The sequence below is a fragment of the Strix aluco genome, chromosome 3, assembly GCF_031877795.1.
Source record: "Strix aluco isolate bStrAlu1 chromosome 3, bStrAlu1.hap1, whole genome shotgun sequence".
Lineage (NCBI taxonomy): Eukaryota > Metazoa > Chordata > Aves > Strigiformes > Strigidae > Strix > Strix aluco.
This window is the reverse complement of record NC_133933.1, coordinates 51,171,730-51,192,157: the sequence shown is the minus strand read 5'-3', so window position 1 is coordinate 51,192,157 and position 20,428 is coordinate 51,171,730. Positions and strand designations below refer to the sequence as shown.

Below are 20,428 nucleotides of genomic sequence, written 5' to 3'. Positions count from 1 at the left end.
CGTCCCCCCCGTCCCGGCTGGGTTTGTTCGGGGGCACAAAGGCCCCTCCGGCCCCATTGTGGCCCTACAAAGCCGAGGGACACAGGGCCGCGGGCGGGGACAGCCGCGGTTCAAACCAGCCCGCCCCCCCCCGCCCCCCGCCGCTGTCGTGCGAAGGGGCCCGCTGCAGCCGGCTGTCCCCGGCAGGGCGGGCGGGGCGGGGGGCGGGAGGGGACAGGGACGGTGACAGCCCCGTCCCCTCGGGCCCGGGCCCGGCCGCCGGGCGCATGCGCAGCGCCGCCCCCGCGGGAAGCGGAAGCGGCGGCTCGGGTCAGTGCCGGGGTGCCGGTAGCAGGGGGCGGGTGGCTGCTTAACGGCCGCGCCGCGCGGGGGGCGGGGGGAGGCGGGGGGCTTGGTGGGAGCGAGGTGGGGGCGAGAGCGACTGGAGCCCTGGTTCTCGCTCGCAGCATGGCCGCGGGGCTCCGCGGCCTCCCGAGGGAGGGGCTCGGCCCTCACACTTGGCCCGGTGCAGGCCTCGGCGTTCCCCTCAGCGGCGGGCAGGTACCGCCGGCCCTTCGCCTGCCCGCCGCTGTCGTGCCTCCGGGACAGGCTCCGGCCCTTCAAGGCAGTGGGGGGCTGCGGGCCTGGCTGTGCACCGCGGCACGTCAGAAGTGGAGGCTTTGCGCCTCCTTCCTTGTGCTGTGGGCCCCGGCCGGTGGGCTCTGGGGAGGGCTGGGGCGGTTGTGAACATTTCTGCTACCAACCCTTTGTAATGCTGCGCGTGACTGTGGGCGTAATAAAATTTGTGTGGTCATAGCTGCTTGCCGACAAGATGAAATTTAGTGATGTCATCAACTGTTGTAAGGGTCATTTCTCGAAATTTTTGTGTCTGCATAAAACTGGAAGGGGGGGGAAATGGTTTTGATCGTTTCAGTTTGTGGAGAAAAGTTTCTCCTGCAGATTCATGCACTTGAAAGTAGTGCATTTGAAATCCTATGGTAACCAGAGATCTCCCATTTCACACAAGTAACAGCAATAGGCGCCCAGCAACGTTCATCTGTTGCACAGAATGCGCGTGTTTTTTCACTCTTGGGAAACTTAGCATTACAACATAAAACATTTTGGTCCTGATTCTGCCAGCTTTATTGAGGTGCCTCTGATGAAAGTACTTCTCAAGTCAGTAGATTTTACTTGTTCTCTTTTGTGCTGCTGTGATGGATTACATGGATTAGAGAGTGATTTCCTTAACATGACTGTTACTGTTTAGTAGTGAAACAGGATGGTTGACAGAATATAAACTCTTTATTTTTTGTTATGCTTTCAGTGAATGTGTTTAATACTAATATTAAAGTTCTAGTAGCAGCCAAGGCATGTGCTTGTGTATTTGGGTGTGAACTTGCTATTGATTAAGCTAAATTAGTACTGGTAATGAAAACTTTTCTGATAATTTCTGCATCACAGACTTGCTTAAATTCTTAGGCAAGAGGAGTGCTTCAAATACAGGTGTGAGGACGTGGGAAAATGTTTCTTTCCATTTATTACAGTACAATATAGCTAGTTAATTGTTTACCACACTCCTTGCTCTAGGTGTGTAGCCATTACAGACAGAATCTGTACTGAATCATAACTAAAACCTGCTTGGATGCAATGCATTTTTGCAAAAGTAAGAAAGAACCCACCATGACATACTGCATCTGTGTGGTGACCTCAGGTCATTTAGTCCGACCCCATATGATAGTGATGGACGATGAAGACTTTCACACCCTTTGCTAGATCTCCATGGAAAGTAATAATAACCTACCAGTGTTCAAACCATTTGGAAGCAGAGGCGCAGCTTTTCTGGAAAAGCAAATGGCTGGAGTCTTAAGGGCACCCATGTAAGGCTGGAAGTAGCATTGCAGAGAGAGCAGTGCCCTACCTTGTATCCATGTGCAGCAATGAAGCAGATTCATACACATGTATTTCTGTTTTTATATCAGCGAGGTCTACTGTATGCTCTCAATTTTATTTTGTATGTATTTTATAATGTATTATATAAGGAAGAAATTTTTTACGATGAGGATAGTTGAACAGTGGAACAGGTTGCCCAGAGAGGTGGTAGATGCCTCATCCCTGGAAACATTCAAGGTCAGGTTGGATGGGGATCTGAGCAGGCTGATGTAGTTGAAGATGTCCCTGCCTGTGGCAGTGGGATTGGACTAGATGAGCTTTAAAGGTCCCTTCCAAAACATTCTATGATTAAAGACGATGGTATTCAAAAACTGTATATGGAGGGTATTAGATATTTAAACTGCAAGGACTCAGGAATACCTTTAAAAGCTGTCAATTCCCAATACTTTTGCAAATTCAACTTCCTTTTTTTGCTTTTTGTATACCATAAACATGTGTATTGTAACAATCCTGAGATAGTCTAATTGAAATGTCAGAATCAGCAGTGTGAAAAACAGGAAAAATTGTACCTGTTTAATTAAAACACAGTGAATTTCTTCATTGCTTAACTGGGAAGGGATTTGACTTTTGAGTAAAATCAAAATAAAAACAAAACAGGTTTTCTGAGAATGAAGAAGAAAAAGCTTGATGGAGCTTGTTACCTCCATTTTTCATTGCAAGGTCCTTCAAAATAAAATGGTGCTGTGTTAGAGGAAATTGGTGCTGTAGTAGAAGAGAGAGCACATCTAATGTAGAAGCTGTGCGAAACATTTTTGCATTGAGACTTCTAGAAATAAAAATGGAGGTCATCAATAGTTTTATCACACAGTTGTCTCTATGGAATGTCTAAATTGCTTCATTTGGCATGCTATTAAGTTCTGCCACAGAATTTGGAGACTCTCTTCTTCAGTCTTTTAGTATTGCTTAAACTGAAAATAGGTTTATTCCATTTTTAATTGTTAATTTCTGGATGAAGTTTGCATGTGTGTCTTTTCAAATAGATTGGTTCAAAATTGCTGTGCATGTTAGAAATCACATTTAATATGTTAACTTCACTATTAACGATAGTCAGATTTGTAGATTCACAAAATATAGGTAAACCTCTAGTTGTTTAAAGAGGTATTGAAAATTATGTCTTCAAATGACAGGATGGTAAAATGGATTGAATTTCTGATTCAAAGCAGAACTGCTGCTGCCAAAACTGTTGCAGAAGTAGAGGTATTGCAACTGGTGCCATATCAATGGACTACTGTCTATAAAGTCAGATGGTAATCGAGCCATTTGCACAATCAAGGTACGAGACTGATTTCCAAAGTTATTTAGTATTGTTTTCCACTGGCTTCAGTTAAACATGTTTGTATACTTTTAGTGTGAAAATCAAGCCATTAATTCCTGTGTTGTACACTGTCAGCTAAGATGTTACAAAGCTTTTGATTACATCTCTACTTGTTTTTCTAGCAGTGTGGACTTTTCTGTATTTTATGTTATTAATCTGAAATTTTTAAAGACTTATTTATGAAAACCTTTTGATATTTACAGTTTTCACTGATGTAAAAAGCAGAAGTGGAAGGCAAACTGAATGGGCACTTATGTCCAGTTTGTTGATGGGAAGAAAACTGGTTCAAAGTGTTTAAGGGCTGGGACAACACAACCAGCTATCAGCAAAAGCAGAAAACTAACTGTTCAGATTCCAAGCTGCTTTTGATTGTGGAATTTCATTATGTTTCTCAGTATTGCATTTTAGAATGTTGTTATTTTTTTTCTTTCAGACTGTGCAACTCAGCTGTGAGTTTCAGAGATCAGCCATGGGCATTAAAGGTTTGCAAGGATTTGTGGCAAGAGTTTGCCCTGATGCCTGCAGAACGGTAGATCTGAGAGAGATGGCAGAAAAACATCGCATCGATCATCCTGATGTCCCGCCTGTTATCGTAGTGGATGCCATGAGTTGTGTTAGATACTGGTACACCCCGGAATCCTGGGTGTGCGGTGGCCAGTGGCGGGAGTACCTTGCCAATTTAGAGGATTTTATTAAAGTGTTTATGGCAGCTGGTATCAAGTTGGTGTTTTACTTCGATGGAGTGGTAGAAGAGAAAAAGAGAGATGAGTGGATCAAACGGAGGTTGCAGAATAACAAGGAAATAGCCAGAATATTTCACTTTATCAAGACTCAGAGGAAACAACCAGGGAGAGGAATGTTTGTTGTTCCTTCAGCTTTGCCTACTTTTACACGTTTTGCCCTGAAGTCGCTTGGCCAAAAAACAGTATGCACATTGCAAGAGGCAGACTTTGAGGTGGCTGCGTATGGTTTGCAACATAACTGCATGGGAATTCTCGGGCAAGATAGTGACTACCTCATCTATAATACATGCCCCTACTTCTCCATAGAGAAGCTCCATTTGGACAGACTGGTCACTGTTATGTACTCTCGAGAAGATCTTTGCCATGCGTTGGGTCTTAGTTTGACACACCTCCCTCTCTTTGCTTGCTTGCTTGGCAATGATGTTGTTCCAGAAAGCTTGTTGGAAGGCTTTTGGCGTAAGTGTTTAGCCACCAGTCCCCACAAGAATAACAGCTACAACAGAAGAACAAACATACTTCTAGCTGTAGCAAATTACATCTCAAAAGTTCCATGCTCATACAGTAGCCTGAAAGACTTGGAAGAGATACTACCTTTGGGATCAGACAAGACATTACTTTACAGAGGAGTGGAGTCCTATCTTTTGCCAGGGCAGCAGTCTCCATGGATTCCCCCCAACATAACAAATTGCCAGATGTTCTCCCTTCAACAACAAACAGCAGTGTGTCAAGATAAAGAAGTCTTTCAGGTACTTTGTTTTTTAAAGCTTAATGGTCACTTTATTGCCATGACTACTTAGTGGAAGTTGGTAATGAGTACACTGAACCTATTGATTTAAATTTGCTTGAGCAAAGTATTTTGTCTGTTAAGTACAGCTGTGGTTAGGACTATTACATGCATGATGATGAGGGCAGATACAGCACATTTAATTAAAAGTGGTTCCTCTCTTTTTGAAGCGTCAAGCAGGTCAAATAATGGGGATACAGCAGCTCCTGTATCGGCCTGTAAGGTAGGCATAGAGATGTACTTCCCATATATTGCACAATGTAATGACTTGCTTTTTGCTTTGAGAACCCACAGGTCAGCTACAGCTGGTTAGTGGTCTGCTTGGCTGTCCCTGGCACATGCAGCCAAGGTACCAAAGGGAGCTGTGCTAAGAACACAGAAGTTGAAATTGGTCTTGTGGAGGAGATGAGGAAACTTCCTATAAATCTGCATTTTGTGATTTTTGGATCAGTTAATTATCCTTTAGATACATTGTCCCTGAATGAACCAAAAGCGCTTTGAGTGGCTTGTTAATCCTTAAAGGCAGGGCTGCACTAGCAGGTTTCACTTACGGCTTCTCAGATGGGCAGAGAAGCGCTGGTGTTGGGGTGAGAAATGGTACGTCAGACTGGGTCACTCCGAGAGTCTGGATGTATTAGCTGGGGTAGCCTACCTGGCTGATAGAAACGGAGCTACCTTGCATCAGAGTTTATGCAATAGCAGTAAGTCTAGAGTACAGTTCTATAAATTCATGGCAATTAAGATAACATTGAGATTTGATAAAAAGAAGAATCTATATGAGGTAGTGTATTTTAGACCCTGTATTAGCCATCCGTTACTCCCTATTTTGTTAGGTACCTATAGACTTCAAATAGAGAGCCTTTTTTTTCTGCCTGTCTCTTACTTTTGAGCATTTTCTTTAAAACTATTTTTCAGTTTCCTCGGATTACTCTAAAGTAATCCTCTAATTTACATTTTCTCTAAAATAAAGTAATAAAGTAATTTAAAAATAAAGTAATCCTCTAATTTACATTTTCACTCTAAAACATTTTAAAACTACATTGTAACCTATGCAATGCTCGTTTTGGCTAAACTGCAGATATATTTTGGGTTTTTTATTAACCACACATAGAGACAATACATGTCACTTTTGACTGTAGTAGTTAAATAGAAGACATTATTTAAAAAAACAGCAACCCTGCATCCTAATAAAGTGTTGAAAAATACTGTCTATGCTTGAAGTGCAAGGAGAAATTAGCCAGAATGTAATTCTCTAGTATGGATTATGGCCAGGACAACAGTGGTAATATCCTTACTCCTTAAGAGAATGTACCATGTGGTCTTTATGACAAGTGGTCATTATTTCTTGGCTTGATCTTTCATTTGAAGGGTTGCAGTTCTCTACCATCGTGCTGAGTTACTGCTGTAATAAAATAGTAACGTTTAGAAACTCCATTGAAGAATGCCTCACTGTTGCTGCATAAATACTACGTTAAACCAGTCCCTGGGCCAAGGAAATCACAGTCAAAGTTGTAGACATGTTAACTTGTTTTTTGTTTTTGTTACAGGTATTTAAATATTTGTATATGTAATGTGTATGCTTTGCTTCATATTTTGAAAACCATATGTAGTTCTGCTTACCTTGCACATAATCTGAACTGCATGTAAATGACATACATAGCTCAATTCCAACCTTGAGGACGTAGCCTTATGTTGCTGCTTCTTTCAGAAAAGAGCATAACTTTCTAGCTGACTGTAAGGGTAAATCAGAAATATTTTTCAAGATACAGCACTGAGTACAGCAGTGAAATCAGCTTGTATTTTTCTGAAATCAGCTTGTATTTCAGTACATTAGGATGTGTAGATTATTGGCAAATGGCAAGAAACTAGTATTTTCAAATGATCTCGTATCTGTGACAGTGGTTTGATGAAATAGTTCAGTGCTTCATTCAAATCATGCTTAGAGACTCTTTGTTTTTGTTTTATACAAAAGTAGATTTGGGGGATTACATTGTTTATGTATATTAGAAATACTGAAGGATTTTTTCCAGGGCAACCATTAATTTATTGCTGTAAGAAAATGCTCTGTTGATTGGTATTGTACACAGAAGCCAATCACTGATTTTATGCTTATGTGAGAATTTCTTCTGAAAGTATGATATTTCAGTAGAACTAGTTTTGTTCAGTCATGACCCAGTGATTGACTGCAGCTTTGACCTGCTGAGTTTCCGGGTTTGCAGATACTGGAATTCTGCAGAAATGGTGAATTTGGCTCTGGCTGGTGGTCTCGTCGTTCCCAGTGAAAGAGGCTGAGATAGCTGCATGGATGGCACAACCCAAATAACACAGAGAGCATGACACACGCAGGGAATGCAGAGCAAAGAAACTTCAGTGCCTGCTCACCATATGGCATGGGTCCTGGAGAATTTATTAGGGGCACCTCATGGAAATAATTGGCTCCACTCAGCTGTTTGAACACCCCCATAGTTTTGGTCTGAGGTTGTGAAGTAGAAGGTCTGTCTGGCTCTGCACTTGGTCAGTCCAGGTTACAAGTGTTACTGGTTGAAATCCTGTGCTGCCTGAGAGCAGCTTTGTTGCCTCTGCATCTGAGGTACCTGTTGGTACCAAGGCTGCTTGTAGCCAGCTGCTGTAGCCAGATGTGTCTGCACCCAGTGGATGGTTAATATGCAGCCTGGGTGATGCTGTGATTCTGCTTTTCAGCAACAGCCTGCAGACCTGGTTTTCCTCACTAGAGCAGCTTGCATTTCTTTTCTTGGGGTAGAGCTATTGCAAAGTAAAAGTGTGGTGAGGTTAAGTATTCTAATTTGACCACAATGTAAACTACACAAAATCAGCTCAGGAAAGAAAAGGAGCTGTTTTACGGAGTTCATCTTGCAATAAAATTAAAAGTTTGGGGTTTGGCGTGCCTTCACTCACTATTTGAAGAGGGAAGATACTTTTTCAGGTGACTAAAGGAGGGCAGCTCATTTTCCAATGTCTGAATTCAGAATCCATTTTAAGAATAATTACTCTGAAAAACTGTCATTAAAAATCCCAACTTTTAAGAATTCAAGGAGGGGATAAGAAAGGCGATGATGGGTTTCCTGGGGATTCCTGTCCACAAAAAGATAAAAGTTCTGAAAATATACTATACTGGTGTTATTTGAAAAAGCACTTGTTCCCTCCCTGGCCATTCCCTCCATTTCCACTGATAGAGGAAGTGCTATTTCCTCAAAGAGTGAATACATTTTGTTACTTTTTGATCCTTCTTAATTTTGGAGATAATGCCTTCTTCCTTCTTTGAACAAACAGTTAGCTAAAGAACAGCATATCCAATCTGAAAATTATACAATCTTCAATATCCTGAGTAATGGAGAGATTGACTGCAGCAACTCTTTGGAAGATGAATGTGATAGAGAGATTCCTGGACAGGCACTTATCTACCGCCCTGCTCGTCAGCATATTTATTCTGTCTTGTTGGAACCTGGAAAAGGTAAGAATTAAACTACTTACACAATTATTCAAGCATACTTTCAATTTTGAAGTATAAAATCTTGACTTCATTGTTTCAGTGACTACATCAACATGGCATTTAGGATAAAAACTGTGGGCAGCTGAAGTATACTTTTTAAGGAATCAAGAGAAAATGTGACAGTGAAATTGCAGTCTTTCTACATGCTGTTGAATTTCAGTGCTTTTAAAGAGATTTTTTTTTTAAATTGGGGTTTTTTTCCTTATTAAATGGGAAGTTGTGAAAGTTGAAAATGATCAAAAGATTGAGCAAAACAATGACATTTAGAAGACTTTAAAAGTTGGAGAGGATATGAAACCTTATGTTGCTTTGATAAGTGTAGCTCCTGATGAATTAGTGAGTTGTAATACACTTTTGCAAAACAGCAGTGCAGTGTTACAGTTTTACCTTCTGTTGATTTTAAGTCTGCAATTTTAAGAACAGCGCATAGTCAAGTGTAATTACTGTAGTAATACCAATGCGAGTAGTCATGCCAGTGATTATTAGTTCTTTCATCAAAGTACAAGAAAATATGATTTCTTTATCCAGTGGTATAAACAGATTCTGTAGCAGGTATACATCTGTGCTTACCTTCTGCTTTAAGACAGAGAATTCTTTATTCACATCCTTGGACAAATTTTATGTTCTTAAGACTTCCATCAGTTAAATGTTATCTTTATAGCATCTTTTAGGGAGTGAGTTAAAAATTTAAAATGTACTGAACTTTTATTCTTTTTAATATGTTGATTTTTCCTTGGTAATGACTTTATATTTTGTTGATGAAAATGCACTGCCATCCAACCTAATATTCAAACTATGTGCTTAGAAGGGCACAGAAAGGTAATTAAGTGCCTGACTTCCTTCAGCAACTAGAGGTTGAAGTTGTGCCATAATAGGAGAAAAAAAAATAGGAAAAACTGAATCAGAGTTTACATAGTCATTTGGAGAGAGTAGCAAAAATCTCAGTGGTAGTTATGCACATCTGTCATTTTTCATTTTTCGGCCTACTGCCTCTAAATTTTGTAGACAATTATAATTTGGTTGGGTTTTGTTTATTCCTCTAAGCAGCAGGATATTCATTGATGTTTTCAGAAACACACAGACCAAAACTTCTAATTAACAGTTGTTGCTGTGAGATGGCAGGGTAGTAGGCAGATTTGCATTTGTGTTACAGTGTTTGTAGTACTCAAATGAAGAAGATTAGAATTGAAATACAGAAACATTGATTTAGAATCTTATTGAAAATGAAATTTGAATGTGAAAGAGGTCTTCTCTTAAGAAAGTGATTTTAGAATAAAACCACAGATAAACATGTATTTCTTGTTCTCAGTTCATGCCTTAAATTCCAGAGATAATTTTCTAAAGTAAATCATAGTGCACTCTCAATCCTTAACCCTTCCAGAAAGGTAGGTAGAGTGTGTCTGCATGGGCACCCCTATTAGATCTGCATTTTTAGTGCAGGTATCTACCCCCAACTGCTTTAACCGTGTCACTTCCTAGTAGTTCATGGGTTGTTTTTTTATTCCAGTGTATACCCACTTCTAAGTCAAGAGCATAGATCATTAATCAGAGTCTGTAAGGTAATTCATAGTAAATCTAAGCATTATTTTTTATGAATTTGCTGCTAGACCTACAAGGAAGTTTTGTTCTTTACAAGGTAAGTAGAATCCTTTGTCAGGTTCCCCCAGATGAGGTCAAGTTGACTGGTTTTTGTAATTTGATGAGTGGTAGGATGGGAAAAAGTAACATGCCTTGTATGTAGGTTGTAGTATACTGTAGAATTATTTTGGATTAGCATTAAAAAGGAGCTTACTGGAAGGAGTCAACCAATTAAATTAGTCCATGTGGAGTCTGCTGCCATTGTGATACAGTTGCTGATGTAGCTCATTTGAAGCTAACTTGGCTAAGTATACACAATGGTCCAGTTTGCGGTGGAGATGTATGTGTTAGTGATCCTCTTTTTTATTCCTTAAGATCCCTCAATTACAAGATTCCTGTGTTGGAAACTGACCTCTTTGTGGTTTGCAAATCTGCTTCTTTACTGTTAAACAGGGAGAGCCAACATTTAGTAAAAGCGACGGTTGCAGTTTTAGTAAGAACAGCTTAAAAACAATGTAAACTGTTTCCTCTACCCTGAAACAAGAAACTTGTTAGTTTTGAATGTCTAGGCTGAGATTTCCAAGGGTGCTTAAGAGACCCAAGAATCCATAGGAGCTGGATGTTGTCATATCCTTTGAAGTCACCCACCTACACCATGCCATTTTGCCTGAAGCCATAGAGTAATAAGCATTTCTTTTGCTGTCAGTGCCAGTTTAAGTAATTCTCTTGCACAGCCACTCATTTCAGTCCCTGTGCAACCTCTCAGTTTTGCTGGTGCAGCTGTTTGTGCAGCTGCATGGTGGCCTAGTTTGAGAAACTGAAAATAGCCCGTCTCCCTTCCCTCCCTTTCCTGCAGTCAGGTAGCTAACCTGGTTCTGTTTCCCCATCTGACTCTTTGTGTAGCTACAAACAGCTGTGGCAAAACAGCCCGAGGGAATGGCAGGGAGTGGGAACTAGCAAATCAGTGGTGGCCTGGAAAAGTTAGCAGTGCTGCTGAAAGAATTGCTTATGTAGCTATGCCCTTGGTATGGTTGGGTATGTGGTAAGCATGGAAATGTTGCTAGAATCGCAGCCTTATTTTTGACCTTACAAAAATAAATGGGGGGTTGATGGTGATCCTGATTATATGGCACCTGTTGCCTGTGTGTTTTAAAAGTATCTTTGTAATTAATTGAGCTGTTTCTGATCATTACATGGAATATTGTATATAGGGATATATAAATGGTAAACTTTTAGCATCTTTCCAAGAAAAACAGTGCTATTGGAAAATTCAAGAAGGAGCGGAAAATAACAATAAATAATGCACCTTGATAGACCAGCCAAGCTCGCTCTTTTGTGTGTGAAGAGTTCAGAACAAAACCAGCAGGCTTTGGCACTAGTACAGTCCATGGAAATACCTGCACCTGTGTGACTGCTGCCAATTAGGAGTTTATGTAATGTAGCCTAAGCCCGTGGCCAGCTCCTGGAAGTCCTGGCATCACTCCCAGTTCTAACATTAGCAGGCCAGACTGACCCTCGCTTTGACACTGTCAAAAACAGTCCGTTAGCAGAATTTTTGCCAGTTATCACCAGTGACCACTCAGGAGGGCTGACATTGTTGCTGGTATAGAAGAGCACACATCACAGCATTTCCAACCGTCTCATATTTTGGTGTTTTGCACATAGTTGAAATTTTCCTTAGGCTGCTTAAGCAGTGCTTCCACAGGTTGTTCAGAATCTGTTTTAACAAAGGAACTGCTATTTTTTCAAATTTCATTCTCTATGTGCCTTTTGGGGAAAAGAGTTTGAAAAATGACTGTTTTTTTCCAGAGATACTTCCATGCAGGGGGGAAGGCTGACATTTAGTAATCATGTCTCTGTTTTGTTCTTGGTATGTTAATGTGCTGTCAGTTGGCAGGACCTTGCTTTTAGCTATATTTATTTGGCTATGTGAACAGTAATATACTTTTGTTACTAATGGACTATAATAGTGAAAAACACTCAGCTTGATGTGGTGCTACGTCCTGTACCAACATTCACATACGTTGAAAGAACAAAACTAGAGGTTTCCTATTGACTTCTCTTTTTGCTGTGCTTGAGCTCAATGAGGGATGTAAAAATAGCATTTCACTGGCATTCGGAGTTGAGAGACATTTTGATAAGTTGTTCTGCGAGTTGTGGAACTCATAAAGAGTGACTCTCCCCACCAGCTTCCCCTCAGCAAAGCTTTTAAATTTCCATGCTCTTTCCGAGCATCCTCTTACCTTCTCCCCATGACCTTAACAACTCCCTCCTGCAATATGTGGTGTTCTCAAGTATGTTCCTTACTGCCTCCTGCTCTCCCCAAATCCCATCTACCTTTTTATTAATCTCTAGCTCTTTTGTAGCTACTTGTGTATTGATTTGCCATCCAGTCTGTTTGGATGTAACAGGTAACTTGACTTCCCTGCCCTTCTTTTAGTTGGTGCCCTGATAGGATCCCATTGTCAGCTGAGTCACCAGTTTCACAAAATGTTTAGGAATTTAATCCATTTGAAATCTTTTCTCCTCTGTCAGATTTAGTTGAAACAGAGCAGTACATCCATGAATTAATTATAAGACAGACATCCTAATTGTATTAGGTTTGCTTCCTTAAGAAGCCAGGCTAAAATCTGGGAGGCTGATTTGAGCTGAAGAGATTGAATAAAACAGAGTAATTTACATAAGAAACCTTAAAACAGAATGCTAAAACATCAGAATGTTTCTGAAAGTGACTTTGGGATATTAAATTGGAGGTTTTTTTTCGTGCAATAGCATTATCATAAGCAATGATTTATAATCAACATATGTGACTATTCAGCTACTGGAATGTGCAGTTTAAGGCTTCCCCCCCCCCCCCCCCCCCAGTGTAGGCATTTTTCATTTTATTGCTAATGTCATCAGTTTTTGAACAGTGAAGCATGGCAAGCCAGGTGTAATGCTGTCCCTCATCGTCCAGCTGTTGGTTCTTCAGTCCCTCACCTTTATTGGGAGTTTGTGCTGTAGGTCCTTGGGTAAGGAAGGAAGAAGAATCAGGGCTGTAAAACAGATTTTATTGTGTTCTTTTCCCTCTCTCTTATACCTGACACTAGAATTCCATCTGAGAAATTTCTGCCCTTGCACCATAGCACGCTACTCGTTCATTCATGGCAACAGTCATTTGCAGCGTTGAGCTATGAACAAGATCAGGAAAGTACTATGATCAAACGTTTTGGGGTGGTGAAGGGAAGAGGAGTTTGGAGAGTTTGGTTTGCTTAAAAGGAGATCAAGTTTTTGGTGCATAAGATTAGGGTGCATAATGTGGCATCAGAAATACTTGTGCAGTAAAGTGCAGGGTGATTGGAATTGATGATAAAAGGCAGGAATTTTTAAGAACAGTGGCTTCAGCACTGGGTGAAAGCTGGAAGGAATTAGAGATGCAATTCTGTGAATCTGGAAAGGGACAAGGAAAGGGGGGGGGGAAAAAAAGCTTTGAGATTTTGCCTGGAAAAGATTTGAAAACACTATTCCAAGTGGCCAGGACTAGCTAAATCTGTTTACTTCATACTGTTTAGCAGACTACAGAGAGTAGAAATTTAGGGCACTATGACGTGGTTACCATAGGCAAAATCTGGACAGAATGCAGAAGCACCATTTACAACAACGATAATAATTCTATTTTTTTTTTTATGAAGACTTGCACTGGAATGATTGAGCTGACTACTGGAAATTGGATAGACTGCATTTCAAAAAGTCTTAAATGCTTGAGTTTTTTCTGAGGGTATTTTTATTTGGGGTTTTGTTTTTTTTTTTTAAGCATCAAGTAGTTAGATGCACAGCTCGAGCAGTGAAATTTTTAATTTAAGAGGCACCCTACTCTTTCCTGGGGGGTGGGGCAGAGTTGAGTTTGGGGGTAGAAAGCCACTTGAGCTATTAGGCATAAGCAATTCCTTTATACTAGATAAAAGGTCCGGAACAATGGGCCATAAAAGCTCTACATCTGATGGTGGGATGACTCCATTGCTGTCAGCTTTCAAATAGCCATCAAGGCCTCCTTATAAAGATTTTGTCTCAACCCTGACACAGGAAATGTCAGGGCAAGTTGGGAGGAGAATCATATTAAAGACTGCCTGCATATGGGGCAGTTGACAGCCCTGGGAGACTGAGGTAGCTCCTGTAGATCCCTAAGCTATGCCAGTTGCCTCCATAAGCTTCCTGAACTGCCCTGGAATGGGAAGGCCTAAAATTGACTGAAAGCCATTTTAGAGTGCCTTCCACAGACTCTTGTACTTACATTTTTGGCTGCAGTTCCCAACTCCAAACTCATGTTTATAATACATAATTCAAACTCTCTTCATTTGTTCTGATGATTTGTCATAAAGATACTAAAACTAATTTTTCTTGGTTTGTTTTTAAAGAAGCTGAGCAAACAAGTCATTATGAAGTGCCTTCTGTTCTTTAGAATCTTGATCACTGCTGCTTCCAACTTTTACACTAGTGTCAATACTTACATTTGACTTACTGATTCAATTCTGTCTTTTTTAGGCGGAGCCTATCCTTTGGTAAAAGAGTGGTTTGTCTATTTTGGAAATCCTCTCCAACAGCCGGAGCTGATACAACCTGTACAACCTTCTATTCCAGGTAGAATAAAAACATGTTTAAATCTGAACTGAAATAATGACATCATTAAAATCAGGTTAGGTAATCTATCATCACATGTTTGATATGGAACCCAAAATGACTGTGGAGAACAAGGAGCTAAAGTAGAAATGCTGCATGTCTGTAATTGCTTGTAATTACCCTGTGTAATTATAACAGGATTCAGCTTTGAGCTACATATTATTACTATGTCTTCTTAAACTCAGTGCTAATGCAAACATCAGTTCTAAAATGCAAACAATTTCTTAGAGGTTCTAAATACTGTTCTGAGGCCAGGATAATTGGTGTGTAGGGCCATATTAAAGTTCTTCTATTAAGCTGTTTGAGAGAATGTGTTAACAAGACTGGTGGAGTATACTAAAAAGGGTCATTTTTAGATCACCTGTGACAATCCAAAAAGAGAATCTAGTTTTCAATAAAAAATAGTTAGGCTATCTGTTTCTGTGAAGCTGTTTCTACTGTCTTAAGCATCAAGTATTTTGTGTGGTTTTAGCTTCTTTCCTTTGGTAAGGGTCACATTCACAAACACTTTTAGTGAAATTAGTGTTATGAGGATTGTTATATTTACAAGGAGGTATCATACACTTTAGTGAAAAGATTGGGCACTGTATATGTCGCTCATCTCTTTATCACTAAACTGTATGATGCAATACAAGTTTAGGATAGAAAGTAAACAGTACTGTATCAGTTTTGTTATTTCAGAGGGAAAAGTTCTAATTGTTCATTTGTCCATGCTATTGTAGTCATAACCCCTCTATCTTCACTCTCACAGTTTGCTCGCTGTCTAGTCATCTGCTACCATGTGGGTCAGGAATTCAGAGCGGTTTTTAATCTTTCACATGAAATGAATTAGTTCCATTGATCCACAATACTGTTGATATCTTGTTAAGAAAAATTATCATCTACTTGACTTTTTGAGAGTAATTACCAGCTCTTCTTTCCTCAGTATCCAGAGCTTTCTGTAGCAGTGCTTGTTCTGATCTGGTCTAAATCCAAATTCAGAAGAAGTTGAAATGCATGCACTTTTATTTTACTTTTTTTTTTTTCTTAGGGATTGATTTAGAACTTGTTTTTAATTTTCTAGGGTTATAGTAAATTTTATTTTAAGGTATCCTAAGATTGTACATTTATCTTCATATTTGAAACTCGTATATTTAATGAGAGTCTTCAAATTCTTCAAAGGATGGCGGAAAACCAGTTGCTCTTTAGATATCAGCCTTTTCAAAATCCTTTTGAAAGGAACTGTTTGGAAAGAGATTAGTTATATAGACAAAATACAAATAAGGTTTCATTTGATATACAGTAGTTTCACTGTCCAGTACCCCAATACAATATTAGGGGAATGATTATCTAATTGACTTGATGATAGCATGAAATTGCTGTGAAATTTTCTAAATGGATGTGAATATGCAGGGTAAAAATTGATCTGTCTGTCCTGTACAAGTGTTTTATTTCAGCATACAATGGTCTGGGAACATGCATTTGTAAAACAAGCAAACAAAGCTCAATGAACCATACCTATATAGTTACATTTTAGTTTGCATGGCAAATATACTCTATTTGTTGTGAATTTTTCCTTCCCAGATAGTATAGTACCTTCCTCCCTTTCTGGAGAGGAATCCTCTCAATGTCATGTACTCTGGTTCTACTGCTCTGCAAACATGCTACACATAGAACCCACCTTCATGTTGACAATAAACAGGATTTAACATCACTGTGTTTGTTTATAGCAACCACATAAGTGGAGTTTATAAAAATAACATCTTCTCAGCCATAATCTTTACTAACTCAGTAATGAAAGACTGTTCAAGCAAACTATTAAAAAAGGGGAGGAGGACTTCTAGTGTTTATTTTTAGTGCTCTGTTGTCATTCCTTCAGCGAACAAATATTTTTCTAAAATTTTTGCAGTCCATATTTGTATGCCTTACATTCGCTCATGCATCTTTTATTTTCCACAGCATGACTTTATAATTCACCAAATAAGGTTCTCAACAGCGCATCACATTTTTCAGACAGGGATCATATTTAGAGCTAAATTTAAAGAAGTTGTTATAGGAAGTTAGAGTTCAAAGCTGTCAATCAAGAGCAGGTTACTCAAAAAGAGAAAAAACCTTAGCAGAAACTATTTGAAAAATCACAGGTGCAATTAATCTGGGAAGTTTCTTTGTTCTATCTCTTTTGGAAAAAATTATAGCCTCATCATCACAACTACTTTAGAATTGTACTGAGAATATATGAGAAATCCTGACTCTATTAAATTCGATTTAGGTTAAAAAGTCTGGAGAAAGAATATTTGATACAAACTTTGAACTGTAATGCACATAACCATAAATATTTTAAATTTCGCATTGCTCTTAAAAAAAAAAGAGTAGAATTCCCACTGATTTTTTTGTGTGTGTGTATAAAAGAGCAGAATTGTCTTGCATCTGAAAAGCTTGCAGGTGATAGATTGAATGGTAGCTTTTTTAAAAAAAACCAAATCCTAAAGGCTGTAAGATGATAGCTTAAAATAGATTTAAAATATAGTGTGTATTATGTATATGTATTTTTCTTGAGAAAGACAATCTTCTGAATAGCATCTGCACTTGCTTGCATTTGCTGTCTCTCTTTCTCCCTTCTGGAATGTTTCCTTTCAGTTGAACGAATGTGATCATGATGTTTCCCACACATTGACAGAGCAGCACTTAAATCGATAAAAAATGTTTCTGAGAAATGAATTTTGTTAGAAGATCTCTGATCCAAGAAAATACTGTTTAACATCCGTATCTTGTGAACACAGCAGATCTGTTTGATATGTGTCCAGTTTATATGGAACAGAGGAAGTTTTAAAGTCTTTACTGGAAATTTATGGATTCTGCTTTTCATTTTATTTCTGAAAACGTGTAGGATATTGTAGCTTCGTTCCACAGGAGTTTGGATGCACTTTCAGTATTCTAATGATTACATCTTACAGGAATATGTTATGGATATACTTATGTTCAAAATGCTGTCTCTGGAATGCTTCTTTAATGGTCAGATTTAATTGGCATTTGCGTTTATGGCATCTTTAAAATTGGCCACAGTTCTTGACAAGTTAATGTTGAGTGTTCCTAGCAAGTACATTTTTATAAACTTATTTTTATTTCTAGTATTTACATAAGCATGTAAAATGATGAAGTGTTGAAGTTTTATTACTGGTGTCATAAAATGAAATTTCAATAGTCATTACTTCAAATATACATGAACAGTTAATATTATACATTTATAGCTATATACACAATGATGACATGTTTTAAATTGGTATGAATGTGAGGATCTCCTTTGTACAAGCCTTGAGTTCAACGGTGTCATAGTATTAATGCATTCTACAACTTTTACATGCATTGCATATACATAAATCAGTTACTGAAGTTCAGACAAATGAAATAAATATTTATGTATTCCATTGAAATGCTCTTGTTTATCATGATGCTTTCTATGTGACAATGTCTTTAAATGTGTGAGTGAAAAGGAAAAAGGAAAAAAATAATTCAGTCAATTCTTTTTCGCTTAACTTGTTGATTGTCCATTTTTGTGTTTAGGCAAGTAGTATTTCTTGACCTCCATGGAGGTCTTTGTGATGCTCCTCTTCTTGGAGTTCCCAAGGACTACAGTTTACATAGTACTGAATAGTTTTCACAGTTTTGTGCATGTGGAGAATAATCATAAGCATATGCAGTGTTAGAGTATCTCTGTGTAATTCATATGAAACACAAGGACCCCAGTAGAATAGATCATTTTCCCATGACTAATATTTACGGTAAAGATGTATCAATTTATATATCTAAGTATGTTTTGTTCTGTTTCCCCTTTGTTACTCAGTTTTGGGGTTTAGGTTAATTTAGTAAATATTTAGAAGTATTCGGAAAGTAAAATATTTCTCCTCCCTATGCAAGTAAATTTCTCTCTTTCAGGAATGTTTTCTAATTGTATGTAGTGAGGATGCAACTAGAGCAGAGAGCAGTTTTGGAGTTTTACTGTATATGAATCTTAGGTCTGTTGTTGACTGTACGCATGATCGGAGAGTCATTAAACTTCAGTGTATTTGTTTCTTTGGTTTACTTATCTTTCATTTAAGGGTTAATATAATGGCTCACTCTTGGGTATTACATGGAATTTAACTACTGGTAGAAGAGATCCTTTCAGAAAAATAACATTTTTGGTTGGTATGTTCCAAAAGCAGATAGTGTCAAATTTTCTTTCCCAGAGTAAATAATTCATAATTCATCAGTACTTCTTTTTCCCAGGCACAAGTAGATGTTGTTTCTGAAAGTATAAGCAGCTGTTTATGGAAGAGATGTCTTGAATTTTTTGTTGAGTTCTCTCAATATAGATACATAATCTTGATTATTGATGTAGTTCCTGATTTTACTCTGAAGAAAGAAGGATTTCTATTATTAGGTATACCCCTGGACGTAATTAATTTTAAAAAAACTGTACAGATGGAAAGAGTACTTTGCTTTAACTGATTCTGGGTGTATCTCTTCATATGCAGCTGACTGGGAACCTTCTGGAAAGCAAAAACCATCAAAACTATTTGAGTTTACCCATGTAAAAATTGTCTCACACATTAAAGTTGCTTAGCCTTGGTAGGAAAAGTTGGCATTGTTTTGGTTTTATGCATGTTACATTTGCTTTTCTTCCTGGAAGTCAGTCTCTGTTCTTTTTTTTGTTCTTTTTTTTTTTTTCTTAAGGCAGCAATTACCAGTATCAAAACCAGTAATCTGAGTCTTATTGTGCTGTCTGTACTGGCCCACTACTGCCAGTATCTGTGTTATCACTAACCTGCATTTCTAACTCCAGTCAAGCAACTGGTATTTTTTCTTAATATACATATTTCCCTACAAAATAAGGTTAGGAACTTACAGATTGTATGATGATAGTTCTTTCCATGGTTTTGATGGGAGAGTTAGTCTTAAAAATAGTAAAAGAAACATCCATCCAGGGAGATGAAGAAAGCAAATACTAACTTCTCTTCTAGTTTCCCCCTCTCCAAAGAATTAGTACCATTTGGTTAATGGGCTTTCTTGGCTAAATAAACATTGTCTGTGTAGATTTCAGCACCTTGTCACTTTAACCGTTTATTATCACCAAGTGTTCCTAACTGGACTACAGCTGCTGCATGTCACACAAAAAAGGCAAAGGTGTTACCAAATGTAGCTTAATTAGTCCACATTTAAAATTCACACCTCCTTTTATTTAACTACAGAAGCAGCAGTACTTTATGGGAGAATTCTGTTTTTAATTGGGATTCTTCTGCATAACCAGTTAGCTGTTCTGTTATTTCATGTGCATTAGTGTTTATTTTGATAATGGATTAAATGTAATTTAAATGGGGAGCAAATTTTACGTTAGTTCACACATGTCACAAGTTGGGAGCTGGCAACATGAGGTAAATATTAAGGATTTAGAGACCAAGGTGAATGGTACTGTAATAAGTCTGGAAAGATACATTATACATAACTGATGACAGGTTTTTTGTGTGTGTTTGCAACACCATTATATACAGTAGCCTAGGGAGTGCAAAATACCAGATAGCCTTGGGTTTTGTTCCCAAACTGGAACCTACTGCAGAGGAGTCATACCAGCACAGTGTGGAGAATGTGTGCTTGCCAGCAGATGGTATAGGTGACCAGTTTGTTCATTAAAACAGATGATAGAAGGGAGGCAATGCAAGAATCCATTCAGGACTCCTGATAACGCTAGCTCTACGAGAGAGAGAAAAGGAACAGATATGGTTGTTTTCTGCTGAGTCACTATTTTATGGTGAAGCTGACTTCATTTAAACGCTGTGGATCCCCAAGGGAAGGGACACACTTGTGGGCAAACTTTGTTCTTGCAAAGGGTAAAAGCCTGCTGTCTCAAAGTTGACTGTATTGTTGTAACAGTTGAATTCAGTCCACTCTGCTTAAAC

The 20,428-nt window shown here is 38.7% G+C and overlaps 1 protein-coding gene across 3 annotated transcripts in view; it reads left to right on the top strand.

The window, feature by feature from the left end:
• The first annotated feature begins 291 nt into the window (after nucleotides 1–291).
• FAM120B (family with sequence similarity 120 member B) overlaps nucleotides 292–20,428 on the top strand; it is a 55,611-nt gene continuing 35,474 nt past the window's right edge. For 2 of the 3 annotated variants that reach the window (XM_074818545.1, XM_074818547.1), the window contains exons 1-4: nucleotides 2,533–3,202; nucleotides 3,678–4,733; nucleotides 8,063–8,243; nucleotides 14,382–14,477. In XM_074818545.1, the coding sequence (XP_074674646.1) occupies nucleotides 3,714–4,733; nucleotides 8,063–8,243; nucleotides 14,382–14,477 (1,297 nt within the window). In that variant the 5' untranslated portion in view covers nucleotides 2,533–3,202; nucleotides 3,678–3,713. Of the gene's footprint in view, nucleotides 310–2,532; nucleotides 3,203–3,677; nucleotides 4,734–8,062; nucleotides 8,244–14,381; nucleotides 14,478–20,428 lie in introns of those variants that run through there. The other variant, XM_074818546.1, reaches the window with a different exon arrangement.